We start from the raw sequence: 20,089 nt of genomic DNA on the forward strand, positions 1-20,089 counted from the left end.
ATTTATTAACTTACAATGATTTGGCTTTCAGCTATAATGAGAATCATCATCTTGTTTCCAATCTGCCATTTTAAGGTCTTTAACTATCCAGGTCTATAGGTTTAAATATACCTCTTTCTGCCTTGTGAGCCTTTAAAATAGATTCTAATAACCCGCTATTATGTCTTCAGTTTTTAAAAAGGTTACTTGAGGCAACAATGAGTATTACTTCCTTGTGTATTAAGATTGTATATGATACCATAAATCCCCTTATTTTGAATATAACTGACTTCATCTAATAGGCTTTCTTCATATATCTTCAGTTTGGGAACCAGTACAACAGTTGTGGGAAAACCTAAATTTAGTTTTATTTTCCTGCTGAAGTCAGCTAGGCTTAACTTCATGCTAATGGTGGGTTAGCAGCACAATTTCCTGACAATTTGTAGTGTGAAGGACAACCTCTGCAAAATCTTTCTTAAAATGTAAGAGACAGATAGATGATAGATAGATCAATATATTACATCACCTTCAAGCATAACATGTTTACACTGTGCTTTCCTGATCAATCTTCGCATTCTGACTGCCACCTCTCCAAAAGATGACTGGGAACATCTCCTATCCAGTAAAATCTTTGCTACTTTCTGATTTTCAGGGTAGTGCAGAGCAAATAGTTTGAAAAGGTCTGACAAGTATTTTTAGGGATTACTTATACCACAGAGAACTCAGAATACAGCTGCATGTCACCATCCTGTTGTTATTCAAGACTTACTAATACAGGAAGATGGAGAACTTAAGCTGAAGTTAAAAAACAATTGACAGCAGAGGGATATAATTTTCAATGGTTTTCCTATGCAAAATTGACAAAGATTTAAAATAGATAAAAAGGTGACTGGACTTGAACAATACAAGACAGAATTTGAAAATGAATTATGTACAACTGATGAACATGTAATTGCAAAACAAACAAACAAACAAAAAAGGCTTGCACCATAATGGTTAGCAGTGTGTGGACTGCCAGCCTTCTCAATGCTTCATTACACACTCTTGTCACTTTCATTACTCCCTCCTGCTCTAATATTATCAATCAGTTCTTCTGTGAAATCCCATATTCACTTAAGATTGCCTGCTCTGCTTTACATGGGACTGAAATTGGAGTTCTACTCTTCAGTGCTACATTAGTATCTGGTTGCTTTGCCTTTGTCATTGTCACTTATGTGCATGTCTTCTCTGCTGTTCTGGGAATCCCTTCGATTCAAGGAAGGAAAAAGGCCTTTTCTACTTGTTTGCCACACCTCATTTGTCTTCTCCATATTTTTGTTTATTGCTTGCTTTGCTTACCTAAAGCCCACTGTATGTCAGACAATCCATCACACCTTGATTTCATGATAAAAAATTATGTATTCCATTATTCCACCCATGCTGAATCCATTAATCTACAGTATGTGAAAGAAAGACATCAAAGCTGCTCTTTCAAGAATTTTTGGTCAGGGGTACAGCATGAGAAAACAATAAGATGCACCTTGATGCAGAGCATACAGATACAGATTCCATTTAAACCAGAATTATTCCTGTTGGGGATCATGGATTTCCAAATAGGAAAACTTCTTATTAGAATTATTCAATTCATGATTATCGCAGCAAGACTTCTTTATGCACAATTTTGGAAAACCCAGACACTACCAACAATACAAGAATGGTTGTTAATGGCAGAAAATGATAAACTGACTTGTTTATTAAAAGAAAATTCAAATAATTATTACCTTAAAGAATGGAAACCATTAATGGACTATTTGCAAAATGCAGGTGTGGCAAAGCTTACATGGGGATTTGAAGATTAGATTATAAATGTAATGGGATATGCTTTGACAAAGAACTATTCCCACTTAATGCATTAAAAACTAGCACTTATGAGACTTATATTATTCTTAAGACCGGAGACAGATTGGAAGCTATCAATTTTTCATGTCTTTTTTCTTTTTCTTTTACTTTATCTCACCTCTCCTTTTCCTTTTCTTTATAATTTGTATTTTCAATTTTCTTTTTCATTTCTAACTTTTAACTTTGTAATCTTAAAAATTTCAATAAAATACTATATAAAAAAAGAAACCAATAAGAGATATATTTCTTCATATATTTTATTTCCAATATTTTAGCTTCAAAATGTAGAAATTGTAAGCATAATACAGTAATAGTAATATTTATGTAAATGTAATAGATTTTAGGATATTCAAATTGTGATTTTACTATTATTTTTCATATTATTATTTTAAAAAGATGTTACATGTTCTGTAGGAGTTCATATCTGGTCTATCATCCAACTATAAGCAGCCAAACCAGTCATCTTAATTTTCTGACATAAGTCAAGGTAGGGTAGGTCCTGCTTCCCAGTTTGTTAACTGCTTAAGCATTTGAAAGCCTTTCTTCATCAAATATATGTTTGATATTATTTTTGTCAGGATATGTCAAAAAGATGCTGAAAAAGAATGAAAAAGAAGAACACTGTCAGGTAATTAATGAATTTCAAAAATTAAAATCTTGGGGATTTCTGATTTAGCCTGTAATTATATTGCTATACACAGAGAATAGGGAAAAGTTTGGTTTTTTTAGCATTTCAGTATCTGGAAAATAGAGTCAGTTGATTCAATTCACTTTAGGCATGAGGTATTTTATCTTGGACATATAGCTTTGGTTAAACCTTAAAGTTTTTTTCTCTTGGATTTGCATGGAGAAACAGACAGATGCAACAGCTTAAAATAAATCTTGATTGAAATGGATGGAGTTTCCCTACATTACAAAAATGAAGACTGTCAGATTTGTGCATCGATTTCTGGACTGGGTGCTTTTAGAATTTTTTTTAAAGACAATGTTAAGATTCTAGTTCAACGTGTGTATACGTGCATGTACATACATATACACATATGAAGAGTTTTCAAAAGGATGGATGCAGTCAATAATGAAATATCTGTTTATAAAAATCTATTGAAGATGAAGGATACAAAGAAAATTCATGTTTCTGGAAAAAAAAACTGGTGCCAATGTAATGTATTTATTTGAATATGTGACTCTCAGCCTATTTCAAAAGAGTAAAATACTGCCTGTTCAAGGTTGCCTCACAGGCAAAAGGACTCACAAAAATACCTATAAACAATTGTAAATGTTTCAATATTTCTCAACTTATCATGGTTTGGCTTTTGGCTATAATGAGAATAAACATCCCATTTTAAGGGATGCCATTTTAGGGGCTTTAACTATCCAGGTTTAAATATATCCCTTTCTGTACTGTGAGCCTTTAAAATAGATTGTAATACTTAGCTATTATCTCTGTTTTTTTAAAAAAAATCTAATTGAGGCAACAATGAGTACTAGTTCCTTATATATGTACTCCTTTCTCTGGTTGTATGCTCTTTTAAGATCAAAGACATATAGGAAATTTACATATTTCCTTTTTGAAGTCAGAAGACAGATGCAAGACAACAGTGTCTAAGTAAGAAGAAAATGAAGTACAAACTAATGGGAAAACACACACCCACGCACTCCTTCCCCCTTTGCTAGCTCGCATACATGCACCAGTACCCCCCTTCCCTTTCACTCTCTCGCACGCACTATGCCCTCCTTCCCTCTCTTGCTTGTTTGCATGCACGCACCATGCCCTTCTCCCCTTCACTCACTTGCATGCACCACACCCTCCTTCCCTTCTTCGCTGCTAGCATGCACACAGTGCGTCCTCCTTCTCTCCTTTGCTCACTTGCTCAAACACACTGCACCCTCCTTCCCCTTCACTCACTTGCACATACCACGCCTACCTTCCCACCTTCACTCACTTGCAAGAACCAGTGCCCTCCTTTCCCCTTTGCTTGCTTGCACATAGGAACCACACTTCCTTCCCCCTTCACTCACTCCAGGACTCTCCAGGGCCGCTTCTGGCACACACTCTGCAGTTCATGTTGGAAGCTGCTGGCCATTTCTGAGGTTTTCTCCTTCTATAATAGATATGTAGTTCAAAATAACATGGATGTCTGCAAAAGTTAAAAATACCTCATATCAATTAATATATGAAACTACTATTTTCCAGAAGAGACCAAATTTAAGACATTGCAAAAACATACATGTTAATGAGGCATTATTTTCACAGTATCACAAAGAAAGCATTGTTGACTGATTCCTATACTACATAAATGCAACAGAGTTCAATAAGAAATAGTCTAAGATCTATAAAAAAAATTTGGATACAGATCTAATTGGCTTCCCTCACATTTCTTCAGTTTGGGAGCCATTTCAACATTTGTGGGGAAACTAAGATTATGTTTATTATTCTACTGGTCAACTAGGGTTAACATAAAATAACAATTTCATACAAATGTTGGGTTTGCAGCACAATTTCCTGACGTTTTGTAGTGTGAAGGACAAACTCTGCAAAACCTTTCTTGAAAGATGAGCGAGAGAGAGAGAGAGAGAGAGAGAGAGGAAGGGAGGGAGGGAGGATAGATAGATCAATATGTTACATCACCTACAAGCATAATATTTTTCCATTGTGTTTTCCTGATCAATCTTCCCATTGTGATTGCTACCTCTCCAAAAGATGGCTGGGAACAGCTTCCACCTAGTAAAATGCTAATTTTTATTATTATTATTACTGACCGTGAAAATTAGTCCTGCCCCCCCCCCCACCATCAAAATAATATAGCCTCTTGGGAAATGACCTAAAGAGTCTTTTGTTGTTGCTTTTAAAAAATCCATTCCACAGTGACTTTTTAAAACTGTGTATGGAGACTTTTTTTTTTTTAAATCTTTGGGGAAATGGAAAGAAAAATTAGATAAACTCTCACTGAACTACTACAGAACATAAAACCTTACTGATGGTTTAGAAATACAATAAGGAAAAAAATAAAGAACTCTGCATGAATAAATGTGGATAAAGTTGGTGAGTCATTCACTTATTTTTATTTTGAATTATCCATTATTTCTCCCTTTCTTCCTTTAAATATTCATAAGTCTTTCCTTCCCTTTCCTTTGCAAGTACAATTTCAATAAAATACAGATTATAATATAAGTGTCAGCTGTCTATGGAGAAATGATTCATCAGGCAAGTTTATTTAAGAAGAGAGATGAAAATAAACAGCACTAGAACTTAATATGTGTTAAATTAATCAGGTTCCCATTCCCACCCCTACCTTCCCTTATTGTACAGACATTCTTCACTCATTCAGGTTAAAGGCTGAGATTTGGCTGAGTATGAAGACTTACCATGGCTTCCTATAATTTAATTTCAAGTTATTTTCCTTTTATCAGTCTAAATATGCCCTTGTTTTCACTTTTAATATATTTTTAAAACCTAGGGCTGTATCATTATTTAAACTGGACTCTGAAAACATTTTCATTTACTTTCTAAATAAGCTGACCATATAGATAGAGTTCCTAATTCAAATGAAGTTGTCAAACAGAACTGAAGGCTCTGATTTGAAGCCATTCTTCACAATTCACATTTAGTGTAGAAGAAGGTAGAGATGAGAAGGTGATTCAAAGTATTGGGGAGGGGGGGATGTCATAATTCAAATCCTGCAGTATGTTGAGGGTCATTTATGAAGAAAGTTTAAAATGATGGTTTAAAAAATAATGAAACAAGAACAATTATCTCCATCCACACTTGCCAAAATAATTAAATGTGGCTATTTCCAACATTTGAGGCAGTGAAGGACAGTGCAATATGGTTCATGGGGTCGCGAAGAGTCGGACACGAATTAACGACTGAACAACAACAACATTTCCAACACAAATAAGATGTTTCTATAACAAGGAGCGTTGCAGAGGTGGTAATTCTGAGTCAGGCTGAATTTACAAAACTTGAATTCATAAGTCTAGAGGTATTCCTGTAAAAGAATACAATGCCCATTCTATGCATATAAAAAAAATGTGTATTATGGTACCTTGAATTCATTTCCACAAATAATGGAAGCATATTATACCTGCCTGAACTGTTCCAATTAAAGATGAAGAAACTGTTTGGAAAAAGGGGGGGAGGGGAAGACCAACCTCAATCATGTCACATTGACATGGTTGAATATACCTCAATTGAAATCCAATTTCTAGCAACTTTTATCTGACTTGATAAAAAAGATCTGTTTGCTTTAGGCTCACACTTCTGATGAAATAAATGTTAGATAATGCTATTAAAAAAAAAAAAACTCAAATATCTCTAAGTCCAAGACTATAAAATAATACCATAAGACTTGACAGTGGTTAAATAACTGTAAGATTCATCACCCTGAACTTTAAGCAAATACAATCACATAATGATATTGTTCAGAATGTTTTAATAAAAATTTTAATCTTCAAAAAATGTTGATGCAGTACACTCCAAATTACTCCAAACAGAATCAAATAGGAAATATTTTAAGAATTCTTTTTCCTTTTTCTTTTAGGGTGAAATTGTTAAGAATGGATAATGGCACATCTGAGTTTCTTCTCTGGGAATTCTCAAAAATTTGGGAACTACAAGTTATGCATATAGCTTTACTACTGATACTGTATTTAGTGACAGTGACAGGGAACCTTCTCATCATCACTGCAGTTGTTTGTGACCACCACCTTCACACCCCCATGTACTTCTTCCTGATGAATTTAGCCATGCAAGACATTGGTTCAGTTTCAGTCATTCTCCCCAAAGCGGTTTTTAATTCTCTGATGAAGATAAGGACTATTTCTCATTCTGGATGTGTTGCCCAAGTCCTGCTGTTCGTCTTTTTCCTGAGCTGTGATTTTTTCCTCCTTACTGTCATGGCCTATGATCGGAATGTTGCCATTTGCAATCCTTTACGATATGAAATGATAATGAGCAGAAAAGCTTGCACCAAAATTATTGGTAGTGTGTGGACTGCCAGCCTTCTCAATACTACATTACACACTATTGTCACTTTCATTACTCCTTTCTGCTCTAATATTATCAACCAGTTCTTCTGTGAAATCCCATATTTACTTAAGATTACCTGCTCTGGGTTATATGTATTTAACATTGGAGTTCTAATCTTCAGTGCTACATTAGTAATTGGTTGTTTTGCCTTTGTCATTGTGACTTACGTGCATGTCTTCTCTGCTGTACTGCGAATTCCTTCTGTTCAAGGAAGGAAAAAAGCCTTCTCTACTTGCCTACCACATCTGGTTGTTTTTTTCATATTTTTGTTTACTTCTTGCTTTGCTTACCTAAAGCCTATAGTTGACAGTTCATTGCATCCTGATTTCATAATAACAATAATGTATTCCATTTTTCCACCTATGTTGAATCCATTAATCTACAGCATGAGAAACAAGGACATCAGAGTTGCTCTTTCAAGAATTTTGGGTCAGAAGTTATTGTTCTTTAAGGAGAATGAGCTGTGCATCTATCAGTTTTTAAATTTGAACAGGAAAGTAAGAAAGCAGACATAGGGTATAAATACTTAGGCAGCCATCTCCCACATAGGGTGTAAATACAAAATAAAGTTTATTTTGTTCATTTTTCAGATTGAACTCATCTCTGTTAAGACTGAATGGTGTACTGAGACAGCCCTGACTCTTTGTGAGTGTGGGCACATGTCTGTGCAATTTTCTTGCCAAAATTTTAAGAAGTGGCCTGAGAGAGAATGTTTGCTGCAGGGACACCTAGCTGAGTAGAGCAAGACCAACACTCATTTTCTCCCAATTCTTTGAGTTAACCATTAGACCACACTGGTTACAATACTTTGACTGAAATGTATTACTTTTGTCTGATGTTTCAGCTTCAGAGATAAGTATCACAACAGAAATGCTGTGAACAACAGCTAATTAACAGATATGAAAATAGAATTAAGTGGTATGAAACATTGAATTGAATGGAATTTTTGTATTTCCAATATGGATGTAATACAGAAAATCTGTACACAATGTATTTATTAGGAGAAAGCATTGATACAATATATTTGAAAGTAAATAATCCTGTTTGTTTGCTTTAGGGAAAATTATTGCAAACTGTATTTAAGAATACATAGTAGGGTCCAAATAATCCTTAAACAATAAAAATTTCATAAAATATCTCTCTATATCAGCTATAAAGAAGGACGTTTATGAATCAAGAGGGCTACCATTTTTTGAATCATCAAATAAATTTGTCCACCCCACAAGTTAAAAGAGTCTCTTTAAAAAAAAAAAAAGGGGGGGGGACGGACAGGATTTTATTAGTTTACTTATCTGCAGTATTTACCTTGGCATATTTCTTGCTTTTTCAAGAAAATATGGTTAAAGTAAATATGGATTTTTCCAATGACCTCTGAACCTGTTCCAAGTCTTTAATAGGAATGATGCATTATACCACTGTGGCTGCTCTTCTGCTGGTCTCCATTAGGTTTTTAATCATGTTTCCTGATTGCTCCTCCACTTAATATTCTGAGTAACTCTGGTACATGTACTGTAATGAAAATTTGGAAACAATTTATAACCAAGATATCAATATTACTTAGTATTAGCAGTAATGGAAGCGTGGCATTTTAATTCAGAGAAATACCAAGCGTGGTTAAGAGTAGAGTAAAGATATCATCCAGACATTTGTATTAACTAGCTGGAGTGGTTTAATCCATCATTCAACTTATTTTCCAAAGTATGAATGTAGCATCAGGCCATCTTTCCCTACAATTTTGATGCATGAGTGATAGTTTGTCTTCCCAAATAATATGACTACATCACTTTCCTAAGTAAACATGGTCTCAGGATGCATTCAAACATCACAAAATGGGTAATTTTTGAAAGATTTTTAAGAGGAAATAGAGAAAACTTGGTCCAATAGTAACTAATAATTACATTATCCTTTTCTTTCAAACTTAATTTTAGTAAAATTCACATGAGATGAAATCAAGGCCAAGATCTAATTCACATGTCTTTAATAAAAGCATAATGATAAGATCAGGTTGGTTAAAGAAATTTACTGAATTCTGCCTGTCTGCTTCTCTCTCTCTCTCTCTCATTTTATTCAAATTAAAAAAAAAAGAAATACAGACAAATCAATACAGGCAATAATATATACACATCCAACAAATTATTTATTTATGAAGATATAAATCCAAACAGACAAAAGAAACAGAAATAATAAAGAAGCAAACAATTTCCCAAGAATTAACTTTCCAAATTGATGTAAATCACCTAAATATACCAGGCTCAGAATATCAAATTTTCAACACATTATGCAAAGTCATAGCTTTCTGAAGCAGTCTATAATGCTGGAAAAAGTGGAAGGAAGAGAAAAATAGATGATGACCAACAACAGGATAGATGGACTCAGGTACAGCTGAGACCTGAAGAACCAGGTTAGGGACTGATCATCCTAGAGAAAATATATCTATGGTTTTGCTAAGAATGAATACCGGGATATCCCATAAGCAATCAGACTCCAAACTGTATTGGAGAACTAGGTATTTGTTTATTCTTCCATTGAATCTATAAGCCATATTACAAAATAACCATTTTTTACACAAGAGCGATGGAACAGCCACATAATTTCCTGGCATTTTGTAGTAGGAAGCACAAACACTGCAAACCTTGACTTGCAAAATAGGAGAAGAAAATATAAATATGTCACTTCACTTACAAACAAAGCATTTTTCAATTGAATTTGCATGACCAATTTTCCCATTGTGATTCCCACCACAAAGACATGTAGGTACAGCTTCTATGCAGTAAAAAGTTTGCTAACCCCTAAATTTCAGGATAATACAAGATTTTTGTTTGAAGAGCTCTGAGAAATATCCTTATACAGCAATTACGTATACAGCAATTTTTCTTCCTAATGTTTTTCCCACACATGCAGGGTCGGCTTTTTTTGGATCGACCAAATGTTGGTCTGTTGGTTGCAACAGAAATTGTCTGACTGGCTTGTTGCCTGAACGTGACGTCGGGGGCTGGGAGAGAGAGACTGGCCCAAAGTCACCCAGCCAGCTTTCGTGCTTAAAGTGGGACTGGAACTCCCCCTCTCCTGGGTTCTAGCCTGGAGCCTTAACCACTAGACCAACTGGCTCGGTGACCTCAGAAATATCCCTATGTCACCATTCTCTGTCATTATTTAAAGAAGAACCCATTCACCTTATTTCTAACTACAACTGTACAATATCCTGCACGAATACCAAAAAAACAAAACAAAAAACTGAGTTGAAGCATTTTAGGTTTCCATAACATGAATATTGACAGTGTCATATATAGGGTTCAACTATTTTGATATAATCTTTTTCATTATTCAGCCTAAAAATTACTCCCCCCCCCAACAATTAAAATAATGCAGACTCTAGGGCAATAATCTAAGGAGTTAAAAAAAAAATCACTCTACAGTGGCTTTTTTATCCTCCCAATTGAGACAGTCTTTTAAAAAAATATCTGGGGAAATAGCAAGTGTACTTGGATGAAATATCAGTGCTGGCTGCATAACTTAAAATCTCACTGATGGCTGCCAAAAAATGGATAACGGTGGATAAAGTTGGTGAGTGATTCACTTACTTTTTTTTTATTTTTTTCCATTACTTCTCTATTTTTTCCCTTTAAATGCTCGCAACACTCTTTCATTCTCTTTCCTGTGCAATTATAATTCCAACACAAAACAGATTATAATGTAAGTGTCATATCCTTATAGAAGAATTATTCTTCAGGAAATTTTATTTAAGAGGAGAGGTGAAAGTAAGCAGCACTAGAACTTAATATATCTTAAATTGATCAAGCAACCAGAGTTATAGTTCCCCTTCACACACACACACACATCCCATTACTATACAAACATTCTTTACTTATTCAGCCAAAGCTTTCCCTTTCTCAGCTGAATGTAATCCACTGAAGTAAAAGCCTAAGAATCAGCCGAGTTTGGAAGTTTACCTTATCTTCATGTAATTTGATTTCAGGTCATTTCCCTTTATGCCCAAATTTTCATTTTTCATATGTCCTTAAAACCTAGGGCTTTGTAAATATTCCATACTAACATTCTCTTCAAAAGCAATTTCATTCCCTTCCTAAACCAAAGTCACTATATTGATTGAGTCATTGATTCAATTTAAGTGATTACAAAGCTTCAACTTATCTAAAGCCTTTTTTCCCATGCATACATTGGTTCTAGTATCTTAATCAGTTCATACTGAAGGGACTTCATTGAATTTGGATGCTTTAATCTGACTCAGTTTGGCTCTAATCAACAATGAAACCAAAAATTGGAATCTGATCAGTCCTTATGCATGAGTACTGAAGAAATACCTGAAATTTTAAAATGCATCCTCAAATATCTCCAAGTCCAAGACATACAATAATGCCTTAAGGCCCAAGACTTACCACACTGAAATTAAAAATAAGTAAGATAATTGACAGATCAAGACATAATGCTGTTACTCTGAATGTTGGATAATCAAGATTTAATGTAATGATCAGTGAAGGATGATCAGTTACTGTTCAAAACACTCCAAACTGCATTTAATAAGAAATATATTAACTGTTCTTTATTCCTTTAAGGGTATCATAATTAAGAATGGATAATGACACATCTGTGTTTCTTCTCTTGGATTTCTCAAAACACTGGGAGGTACAGATTATTTACTTATCTTTATTCCTGATACTTTATTTAATGACAGTAACTGGGAACATTCTCATTATCACTGCTATAGTCTTTGACCACCACCTTCACACCCCCATGTACTTCTTCATGATGAATTTAGCCATGCAAGACATTGGTTCAGTTTCAGTCATTATCCCTAAGGCTGTTTTTGATTTTCTCACAAATATAAGGTATATTTCTTATTCTGGATGTGTTGCTCAGGTTCTCTTGTTTGTTTTGTTTCTGGACTCTGATATTGCCCTCCTTACCATTATGGCCTATGATCGGCATGTTGCCATTTGTAATCCATTGCAATATGAAATGATAATGAACAGGACGGCTTGCACCAAAATGGTTGGCAGTGCATGGATTGCCAGCTTTCTCAATGCTATATTACACACGACTGCAACATTCACTATTCCTTTCTGCTCTAATATTACCAATCAGTTCTACTGTGAAATCCCATATTTACTTAAGATTGCCTGTTCTAGTTTATATACAGCTGAGATTGGAATTATAATATTCAGTGCTACATTAGGATTTGGTTGTTTTGTCTTTGTCATTGCCACTTATGTGCAGATCTTCTCTGCTGTACTGAGAATTCCTTCTGTTCAAGGAAGGAAAAAAGCCTTCTCCACTTGTCTGCCACACCTCATTGTCTTTTCCATATTTTAGTTTACTGGTGCCTTTGCTTACCTAAGGCCCATATCTGACCATCCATCACATCTTGACTTCATAATTACAATAATGTATTCCATTTTTCCACCCATGATGAATCCATTAATCTACAGCATGAGAAACAAGAAGATCAAAGCTGCTCTTTCAAGTTTTCTTGGTCTGAAATTATTTCTTTTTAAAGAAGCATGAACTGTTCATTTACACTTAAAAAAAAAATTCAATGGGAAAGAGGGGAAAAAGACAAATAGACATAGGGTATTAAACCTATGTAACCACTCTGCACTTTTCTGTGTATTACCTTACATTACAAAGGTTATTTATTCATTTATATGAGTGAAGACATCTCTATTAAGATTTTTGTGGTCACCCTGACTCCTGGTGACGACAGGAACAATTCTGCACAATTTTCTTTGGCAACATTTTCAGAAGTGGTTTGCTGGTACCTTTTTTCTAGGGCTAGGTGAGAGTGTTTGGCCTACAATCAACCAACTGGCTCCAAGATATAAGGCAGGACTATGACTCATGAAGAAAATCATATTTGGAAGAAGAAAATAAAGAACCAGCAATTCTTACTAAAGCTACTGGGTAGAGCAGCATTTTCCAATCTGGTTCTGCTAAACTTAGCTGTGTTTCTACAAAATGCAAGCTAGTTATTAAGATTATTCCCCCTCTCACATGTACATCTTTTACTGTGGTGAGAGGCCTGTTCTGAATATGTTTGAATTCTGCAATAAGCTTCCTTCCTATTTCCTAAATTTGGGAGCTAGTTCACGATTTGTGGGAATTCTAAGCACATATTTATTTTCCTACTAAGGTCAGCAGGGCATAACACTGAGTAACCATTTTATAACCAATGGTGGAGTGGCAGCACAATTTCCTGATATTTTGTAGTAGGAAGTGCTAACCGAATAGAACATATCTTGCAAAATGAGGAGACTAGATAAACATGTCATCTCACCTACAACCGTAAGAGGTTTCAATCAACCTTTTCATTGTGACCTCCCCCCACAAAAGAATTGATGCACTTCCTACCCAACAAAAGTTTGCTAGCCATTGATTTTTCAAATTAATATAGCAAATATTCTTCATCCCCATATCTATCTATCTATCTATCTATCTATCTATCTATCTATCTATCTATCATCTATCTATCTATCTATCTATCTATCTATCTATCTATCTATCTATCTATCTACTTTTCTATATATCAAACTTACCTAATACTCCAGCCTCCTATGTTTCCCACAATAACAACCCCATGAGGTGGATTGGGCTCTGAGAAAGTGACTGGCCCAAAGTCACATGCTTAAGGTAGGCCTAGAACTCACATTTTCATGGTTTCTCAGCTAGCACCTTAACCACTACACCAAACTGGCACTCTGACAATTAACTGCACCTTGACTTTGTAATTACAATATTGTATTTCAATATTCCACCCATGCTGAATCCATTAATCTACACGATGGGAGGCAAGGACATTCAGGTTGCTGTTTCAAGGCTTTTTGGTTTGAAGTCATTTCTTTTTTCATATCTATCTTTTTTTCTATTTCAACAGAAAAGAGAAAAGCAGGGATAAAACTTTGGTGAACATTCCACACTTTCTGACACACTACAGTATATTACATTAAGGATTCATACTGCAGTTTATTTTAGTTTTTTTATGAAATTGACTTATCTATGTAAACCATATTGTAATAGTCTAAACATTGTTTAGTCAGAAAGGGACTATGATATGAGTGACTGTGAAAAGGGCCTCCTGATCCATGAAAGGATTAATTGGTATACAAGGTAGATTTGTGCAAAAGTCTTCCTGGCCAAAGCTGCCACCTGATTTTTGAGTGGGAGCTAAGAGTCCAGGAGAACCACACATTACATACAAGATCTACTTGGGGAAGTGCAGCCCTGCTGAGAACTACACATGGTAAATCCTTGTGATCAGGAGGTCCTTGAAACCAGGGTCACTCAGTCTTGCTAGAGGTAAGCTTCAGCCTGTTGCTCCCGATCCAAAACTTTACAGCCTCCAGTTACTGGTAGCTTGGCTAACCCAAGGTTGAGATATACAGCTGGATATAATCTATATACTAATCATACTTGAATCAGTTTCAACAGATGACTTCATGAACTGCTTCATATAAATGCTAAATAGGAGTGGAAGTGTGTCAGGTTTCACATAGTAGGGACCCCAGACCTCTCTATCTTACCAACACAAATTGTAACAGGGCCCACAAGAAATAGGATAACCATTGCAATAAAGTGCCTCCCACTCCAAGACCCTAGAAGTGTCCAGAAGGATACTATGATTAATGGTATCAAATGCTGCTGGGAGATCCTTCTGGACCATGAGTGTTATACCTCCCTTCTCCTGGTTCCTGGAGGGGTCATCCACAAATGTGATCAATGCCATCCCAATTCTGTAGCTGGACCTAAAGTCTTATTGAAAAGGGTCCTGGTAATGTGCTTACTCCAGAGACCTAACCCTCACTACTATCTCCTCAAAAAGGGGAGATTGGAGACAGGTAAAAAATGATTCAACATTGCTGGGCTTAGCAATGCTTCTGAAAGAGGAATGTACCACACTTTGTTCAACACAATTGGGACAATCCCCTCACCCAAGGATGAGTTAGTTACTGCTTGTATCCAGCTATTATTTCCCAGGAAGCCTTGAAGGGCAAGGATCTAATATACAGGCGGTAGAACTAAAAACCCTGAGATTCACTTCTTATAGATTCACAGGCTGAAATTCTTCTGATATGATAGGCAAAGGACCTGCCCAACTGGCATTCAACTCTGAATTAATCGAAGAGAGTTTATCTATTAGCTTCCTAGAATAATTTCCATAGGATTTTTCTTCTGGCCAAGGAGAAAAGTGGCTTTAGACCCAACCAGTTAACTTTTCATCATCTGTTACACTGGATTATTGGGCTGAAAACCGTTCCATTCCGGTACAAGAATCCCTTTATTTTGTCTTCAGGTCAATATTGAAGGAGAGACTGTGGACTAAATTGGCAGAAAAATAGCCATAGTTCACTATTCTGTATCTGGTCATAATGCTGCATGAAAACACATGCAGATACAGGTAGTCCTCAGGTTAAGAACACCTGTTTATGGATGACCCATATTAAGAGCATAGCCTATTGTAGCAAAATTCAAGTTAAATACAGAATGCTTTGAGTTAAATATACAATGGTTTGAGTTAATTACACAATACTACTTTTACACTATTATACAATTATATTCTTCCGATTTATGTACAAATTCGACTTAAGGACAGGCCTTGCGAATGGAATTTGTTCTAAAACAGGGGCTACCTGCATACCTGTATATCACTTTTGAAATGTCTTTTTGTCAATATCCATTTTAAAAAGAGGTAACCAAACATGCACATTTGTTCCCTCCCTTTTAAACTTTTTTGTCAAATTATCATCCAAGTTTTGTGTAAAAGCTAGTGTCACTATTTTCCTTTGTGTTGATGACATAGCCATCCTAACTCTGACCCAAATCGATCTGAGGTAGAGATTTCAAGCCTTAACCACTTTTTGTAAGAACAAAATGATCACCAACCATTACTAAACAAAGAATATATTATTTATGAAGAGACATGCTAACTGCTCTTACAATTCACATATAAATGGTATCATTCTTGAACAAGTCAAGGATTTCAAATCTCTAGGTGTTTTATGCCAGTCATCAACAGGTTAGAAGAAACAAACCAAAGATGAGCTCCCAAACTCTTCTAATTCCATTATTTGGTTTGCTAGCTGCAGTGACAATAATTTTACCCCAACTAGGAAAAATCATTTATGGCTAAAGTGTTGAGTCAAATTCTATGGGGCACTAATATATGTCCAAAATGACAATAGCACTTAGTTGTTATTCAATCCAAATTCTTAAGAGCTATGCTACACATCTTCAATTCTCCAAATTCTTTTTTTTTTTTTTACTTACCTAGTGACATGTATGATTAAGGTACTGGTTGTTGTTTTTGTTGTTGTTATTTAATGGAAGACTCTTTGGTCCAGTTAAAACTAGTTGATAATAATATATCACTATAAATAAATGCATGAATTAGTGAATGAATGAATGAATGAATGAGATACTCATAACAGTAAAAATGGTTTTCTGTATTTCTATTGATCAAATATGTTGGAAAATCCTAGAATGATGAAATTGGAAGGTGCACAAGGATCATCTATGTGCAATATGAAGGAAAATCAATTAATTCCTGAGAGGCGACTATCCATCCTCTTCCTAAAAAACCTCCAACTGTCTTGAGTCACAATTCAGTCTGACTCTGACTCTGACTCTGATTCTGACAACGTTGCTCCAGCTGAGCCTGTGGAATGTCAGCCTCAGGAATCATGAAGCCATGATGCATCTGAGGCTGATCATCTACAGGAATCTCCTGATCAGCTGGAGCAGTCAGATGATGAGGTACAACCCCCAAGCCCGAGATCCAGACGTTCACAGAATTTTCTGTGAATTGTACCTACACATTCATCAGTTTCATTAATATTTAAAAATATTTCGGGAACGACTCTTGGATCCACAGAATTTGAAGACGTTTTTGTGTGGAACTGGGTAGGTTCCGTTATTAATAAATTCCAAATAAATTGTGTTTAAGTATTAGGAGTGTTCTTGCATCATATATTGTAATTGTATGATTAATTTAATAGCTTGACATTGGAGGACAGGCACACAAAGCAAAAGAATCAAAGAGATTAAAGTTTCCGTATCAACCTTTATTGTGTGTGTGTGTGTGTGTGTGTGTGTGTGTGTTTGAGACAACTTGACTCCTGGTGATTGCCTGAAGTTCCTGACGTTTTCTTGATGTTGCATGTTGAAGTTGTATTATGGCACATTGAGTTCATTTCAACAAATAATGGTAGCATATTGTACCTGCCTGAACTCTTCCAGTTAAAGAAGAAGGAACTGTTTGGAAAAGAGAGGGAGAGAGAAGGAGGGAGATAGCAACCTCAAATATGTCACCTTGACATGTTTCTATACCTGAATTCAAATGCAACTTTCAACACCTTTTATCTGACTTGACAAAAAAGATCTGTTTGCCTTAGGCTCCTACTTCGGATTATTTTAGTGTTCGAAAATCCTGTTAAACAAACAAACAAATGAACTCAAATATCTGTAAGCCCAAGACTATAAGATAATGGCATAAGACTTGACAGTGGTTAAAGATCTGTAAGAGTCATCACCCTTAACTTTCAACAAAAATGCTATTGCTCACAATGTTTTACACAAATTTGGAGAATTAGCTTTTAACGTAATCATCATTAAAGGTGATCCATCACTCTAGAAATCACTCCAAACAGTATTGAATAGGAATTTTTTTAACAATTTTCCTCTTTCTTCCAGGGGTATCATTATTAAGACTGGATAATGACACATCCAAGTTTCTTTTCTGGGAGTTCTCAAAGATTTGGGAGTTACAGTTGATGCACATAGCTTTACTACTGATACTGTATTTCATGACGGTAAGAGGGAATCTTCTCATCATCACTGCTGTTGTTCGTGACCACCACCTTCACACCCCCATGTACTTCTTCCCGATGAATTTAGCCATGCAGGACATTGGTTCAGTTTCAGTCTTTTACCCCGAAGCTGCTTTTAATTCTCTGATGAAGATAAGGACTATTTTTCATTCTGGATGTGTTGCCCAAGTCCTCTTGTTCTTCTTTTTCCTGAGCTGTGATGTTTCCCTCCTTACTGTCATGGCCTATGATCGGTATGTTGCCATTTGTAATCCTTTGCGATATGAAATTATAATGAACAGAAAGGCTTACACCAAAATTATTGGTAGTGTGTGGACTGCCAGCCTTCTCAATCCTTCATTACACACTATCGCCACTTTCATTACTCCTTTCTGCTCTAATACGATCAACCAGTTCTTCTGTGAAATCCCATATTTATTTAAGATCGCCTGCCCTGATTTATATATAAGTGAAATTGGAGTTCTAATCTTCAGTGCTACCTTGGTAATTGGTTGCTTTGCCTTTGTCGTTGTCACTTATGGGCATGTCTTCTCTGCTGTACTGCGAATTCCTTCTGTTCAAGGAAGGAAAAAGGCCTTCTCCACTTGCCTACCACACCTCATTGTCTTCTTCCTATTTGTGTTTACTGCTTGCTTTGCTTATCTAAAGCCTGTAGCTGACTGTTCATCACATCTTGACTTTGTAATTACAATAATATATTCCATTATCCCCCCCATGATGAATCCATTAATCTACAGCATGAGAAACAAAGATATCAACGTTGCTATTTCCAGACTTTTTGATCAGAAGTTATTGTTTTCTAAAGAAAATGAGCTGTGCATCTTCCATTTTTTCAATTTCAACAGGAAAGTAAGAAAGCAGGCAGAGGGTATAAATACTTATGAAACCATCTCCCACTTTCCAATACGTTAGCTTAAGCTGGATAGTTTATTTTATTCATTGATGAGATTGGAATTATCTCAGTTAAGACTGAATTTTGCTATGGTCCACTGAGATACCCCTGACTTATGGTGAATATGTTGACAAATCTGTTCAGTTTTTTTGGTAACAGTCCTGTGCCTGACCCTTTTTTTTTTTTTTTCTAAACTAAGGATTAATAATACCAGAATATTTCATAAGAGAAAATAATATAAAATTGACTTATTTGATTAGAGAAAAGATAATAAGTACTTTTGTAAAACATTAGAAACCCTTTATGGACTTTTTCGCTGAAAATGGAGAGAAATGGTTGATGATTTTTGGATTTGCCAATTGAAATGGGTTGAATATGGGAAGAAGTGAACTATGTCATTTAATCTCAAAGCGGGTGGAGTGATACTAATTTTGTTTGTAACTGCTGCAAAGAATATAGGAAGTTTCTTTCTTTCTTTCTTTCTTTCTTTCTTTCTTTCTTTCTTTCTTTCTTTCTTTCCTTCCTTCCTTCCTTCCTTCCTTCCTTTTGACTTTCTGCACATTTCCTCTATCTTTCTTCCATAATCTCATTTTCTGCATTTTTTTCATGTTTATGTTTTACTGTATAAGAATCTCTGATAAAAGATTGCTAGATAGCTAGATATAGATAGATAGATGCTCATGTCATCATCCTCTGTCATTATTTCAATTAGAATCCGGAGCGTCTTATTTTCTAAGGACAATTAGGATAACTGTACAATATACTGCATGAATCGCAACCAATTTCTTCTGAGTATTGACAATAATTATGCTGAAGTTGAACCTCCCAATCCATAATATCAAAATATATAGTAGAAGAGGGCGATAGTATGCCATCCTCAACGTTATAATAAAACATTATAAAATTGAGACATTTTAGATTTTCATTACTTAAAAACTGACAGAGTTAGATTTAGCATGTGTGTGTGTGTCTGTGTGTCTGTGTATACACACATGCTTATGTACACACATACATACATACATACACTGTATATATAATATATATAAATAATTAAGCCTGCAAATTAGACCTGCCCTCAACATTAAAATAATGCAGACCCTTGGGCAATGACCTCAGGAGAGTTTGTTCTTATTTTTATTCTTTTTTTTTTTTAATCCATAACACAGTGGCTTTTTAATTCTCTCTATGGAGACAGGTTTTCTTTAAAAGCATCTTTGGGATATAGCAAGAAAAATTAGATCAACTTTTACTGAAATACCACACAGTATAAAAGCTTACTGACAGACTGAAAGACAATAGGAAAAAGATAAAAAATCTGTATGAATAAAGATGGATGAAGATGGTGAGTCATTCACTTCCTTTTATTTTGAAATATCCATTATTTCTCCCCTTCTTCCTTTAAATATTCATAAATCTTTCCTTCCCTTTCTTTTGTAATTACAGTTCCAACAAAATACTTTATATGTTTTAGCT

At 35.2% G+C, this 20,089-nt stretch overlaps 1 protein-coding gene and 1 pseudogene across 1 annotated transcript; both read left to right on the plus strand.

The window, feature by feature from the left end:
- Positions 1–6,414: 6,414 nt before the first annotated feature.
- Positions 6,415–7,401, plus strand: LOC148215557 (olfactory receptor 14C36-like). The gene has a single exon (XM_088142960.1). It carries the CDS (start codon positions 6,415–6,417, stop codon positions 7,399–7,401), a length of 987 nt encoding a protein of 328 aa, XP_087999086.1.
- A 4,075-nt stretch (positions 7,402–11,476) lies between these two features.
- On the plus strand, positions 11,477–12,409 carry LOC148215558 (olfactory receptor 14A16-like; annotated as a pseudogene).
- The last annotated feature ends 7,680 nt before the right edge of the window (positions 12,410–20,089 follow it).

This window comes from Python bivittatus, unplaced genomic scaffold (genome assembly GCF_059951505.1).
Source record: "Python bivittatus isolate LINGU-HERP-01145 unplaced genomic scaffold, Pbiv_v1 ctg000470_np1212, whole genome shotgun sequence".
NCBI lineage: Eukaryota > Metazoa > Chordata > Lepidosauria > Squamata > Pythonidae > Python > Python bivittatus.

Bases quoted from the DNA above. Each gene is read 5' to 3' on its own strand.
- LOC148215557 (XM_088142960.1), top strand. From the start codon at position 6,415: ATGGATAATGGCACATCTGAGTTTCTTCTCTGGGAATTCTCAAAAATT.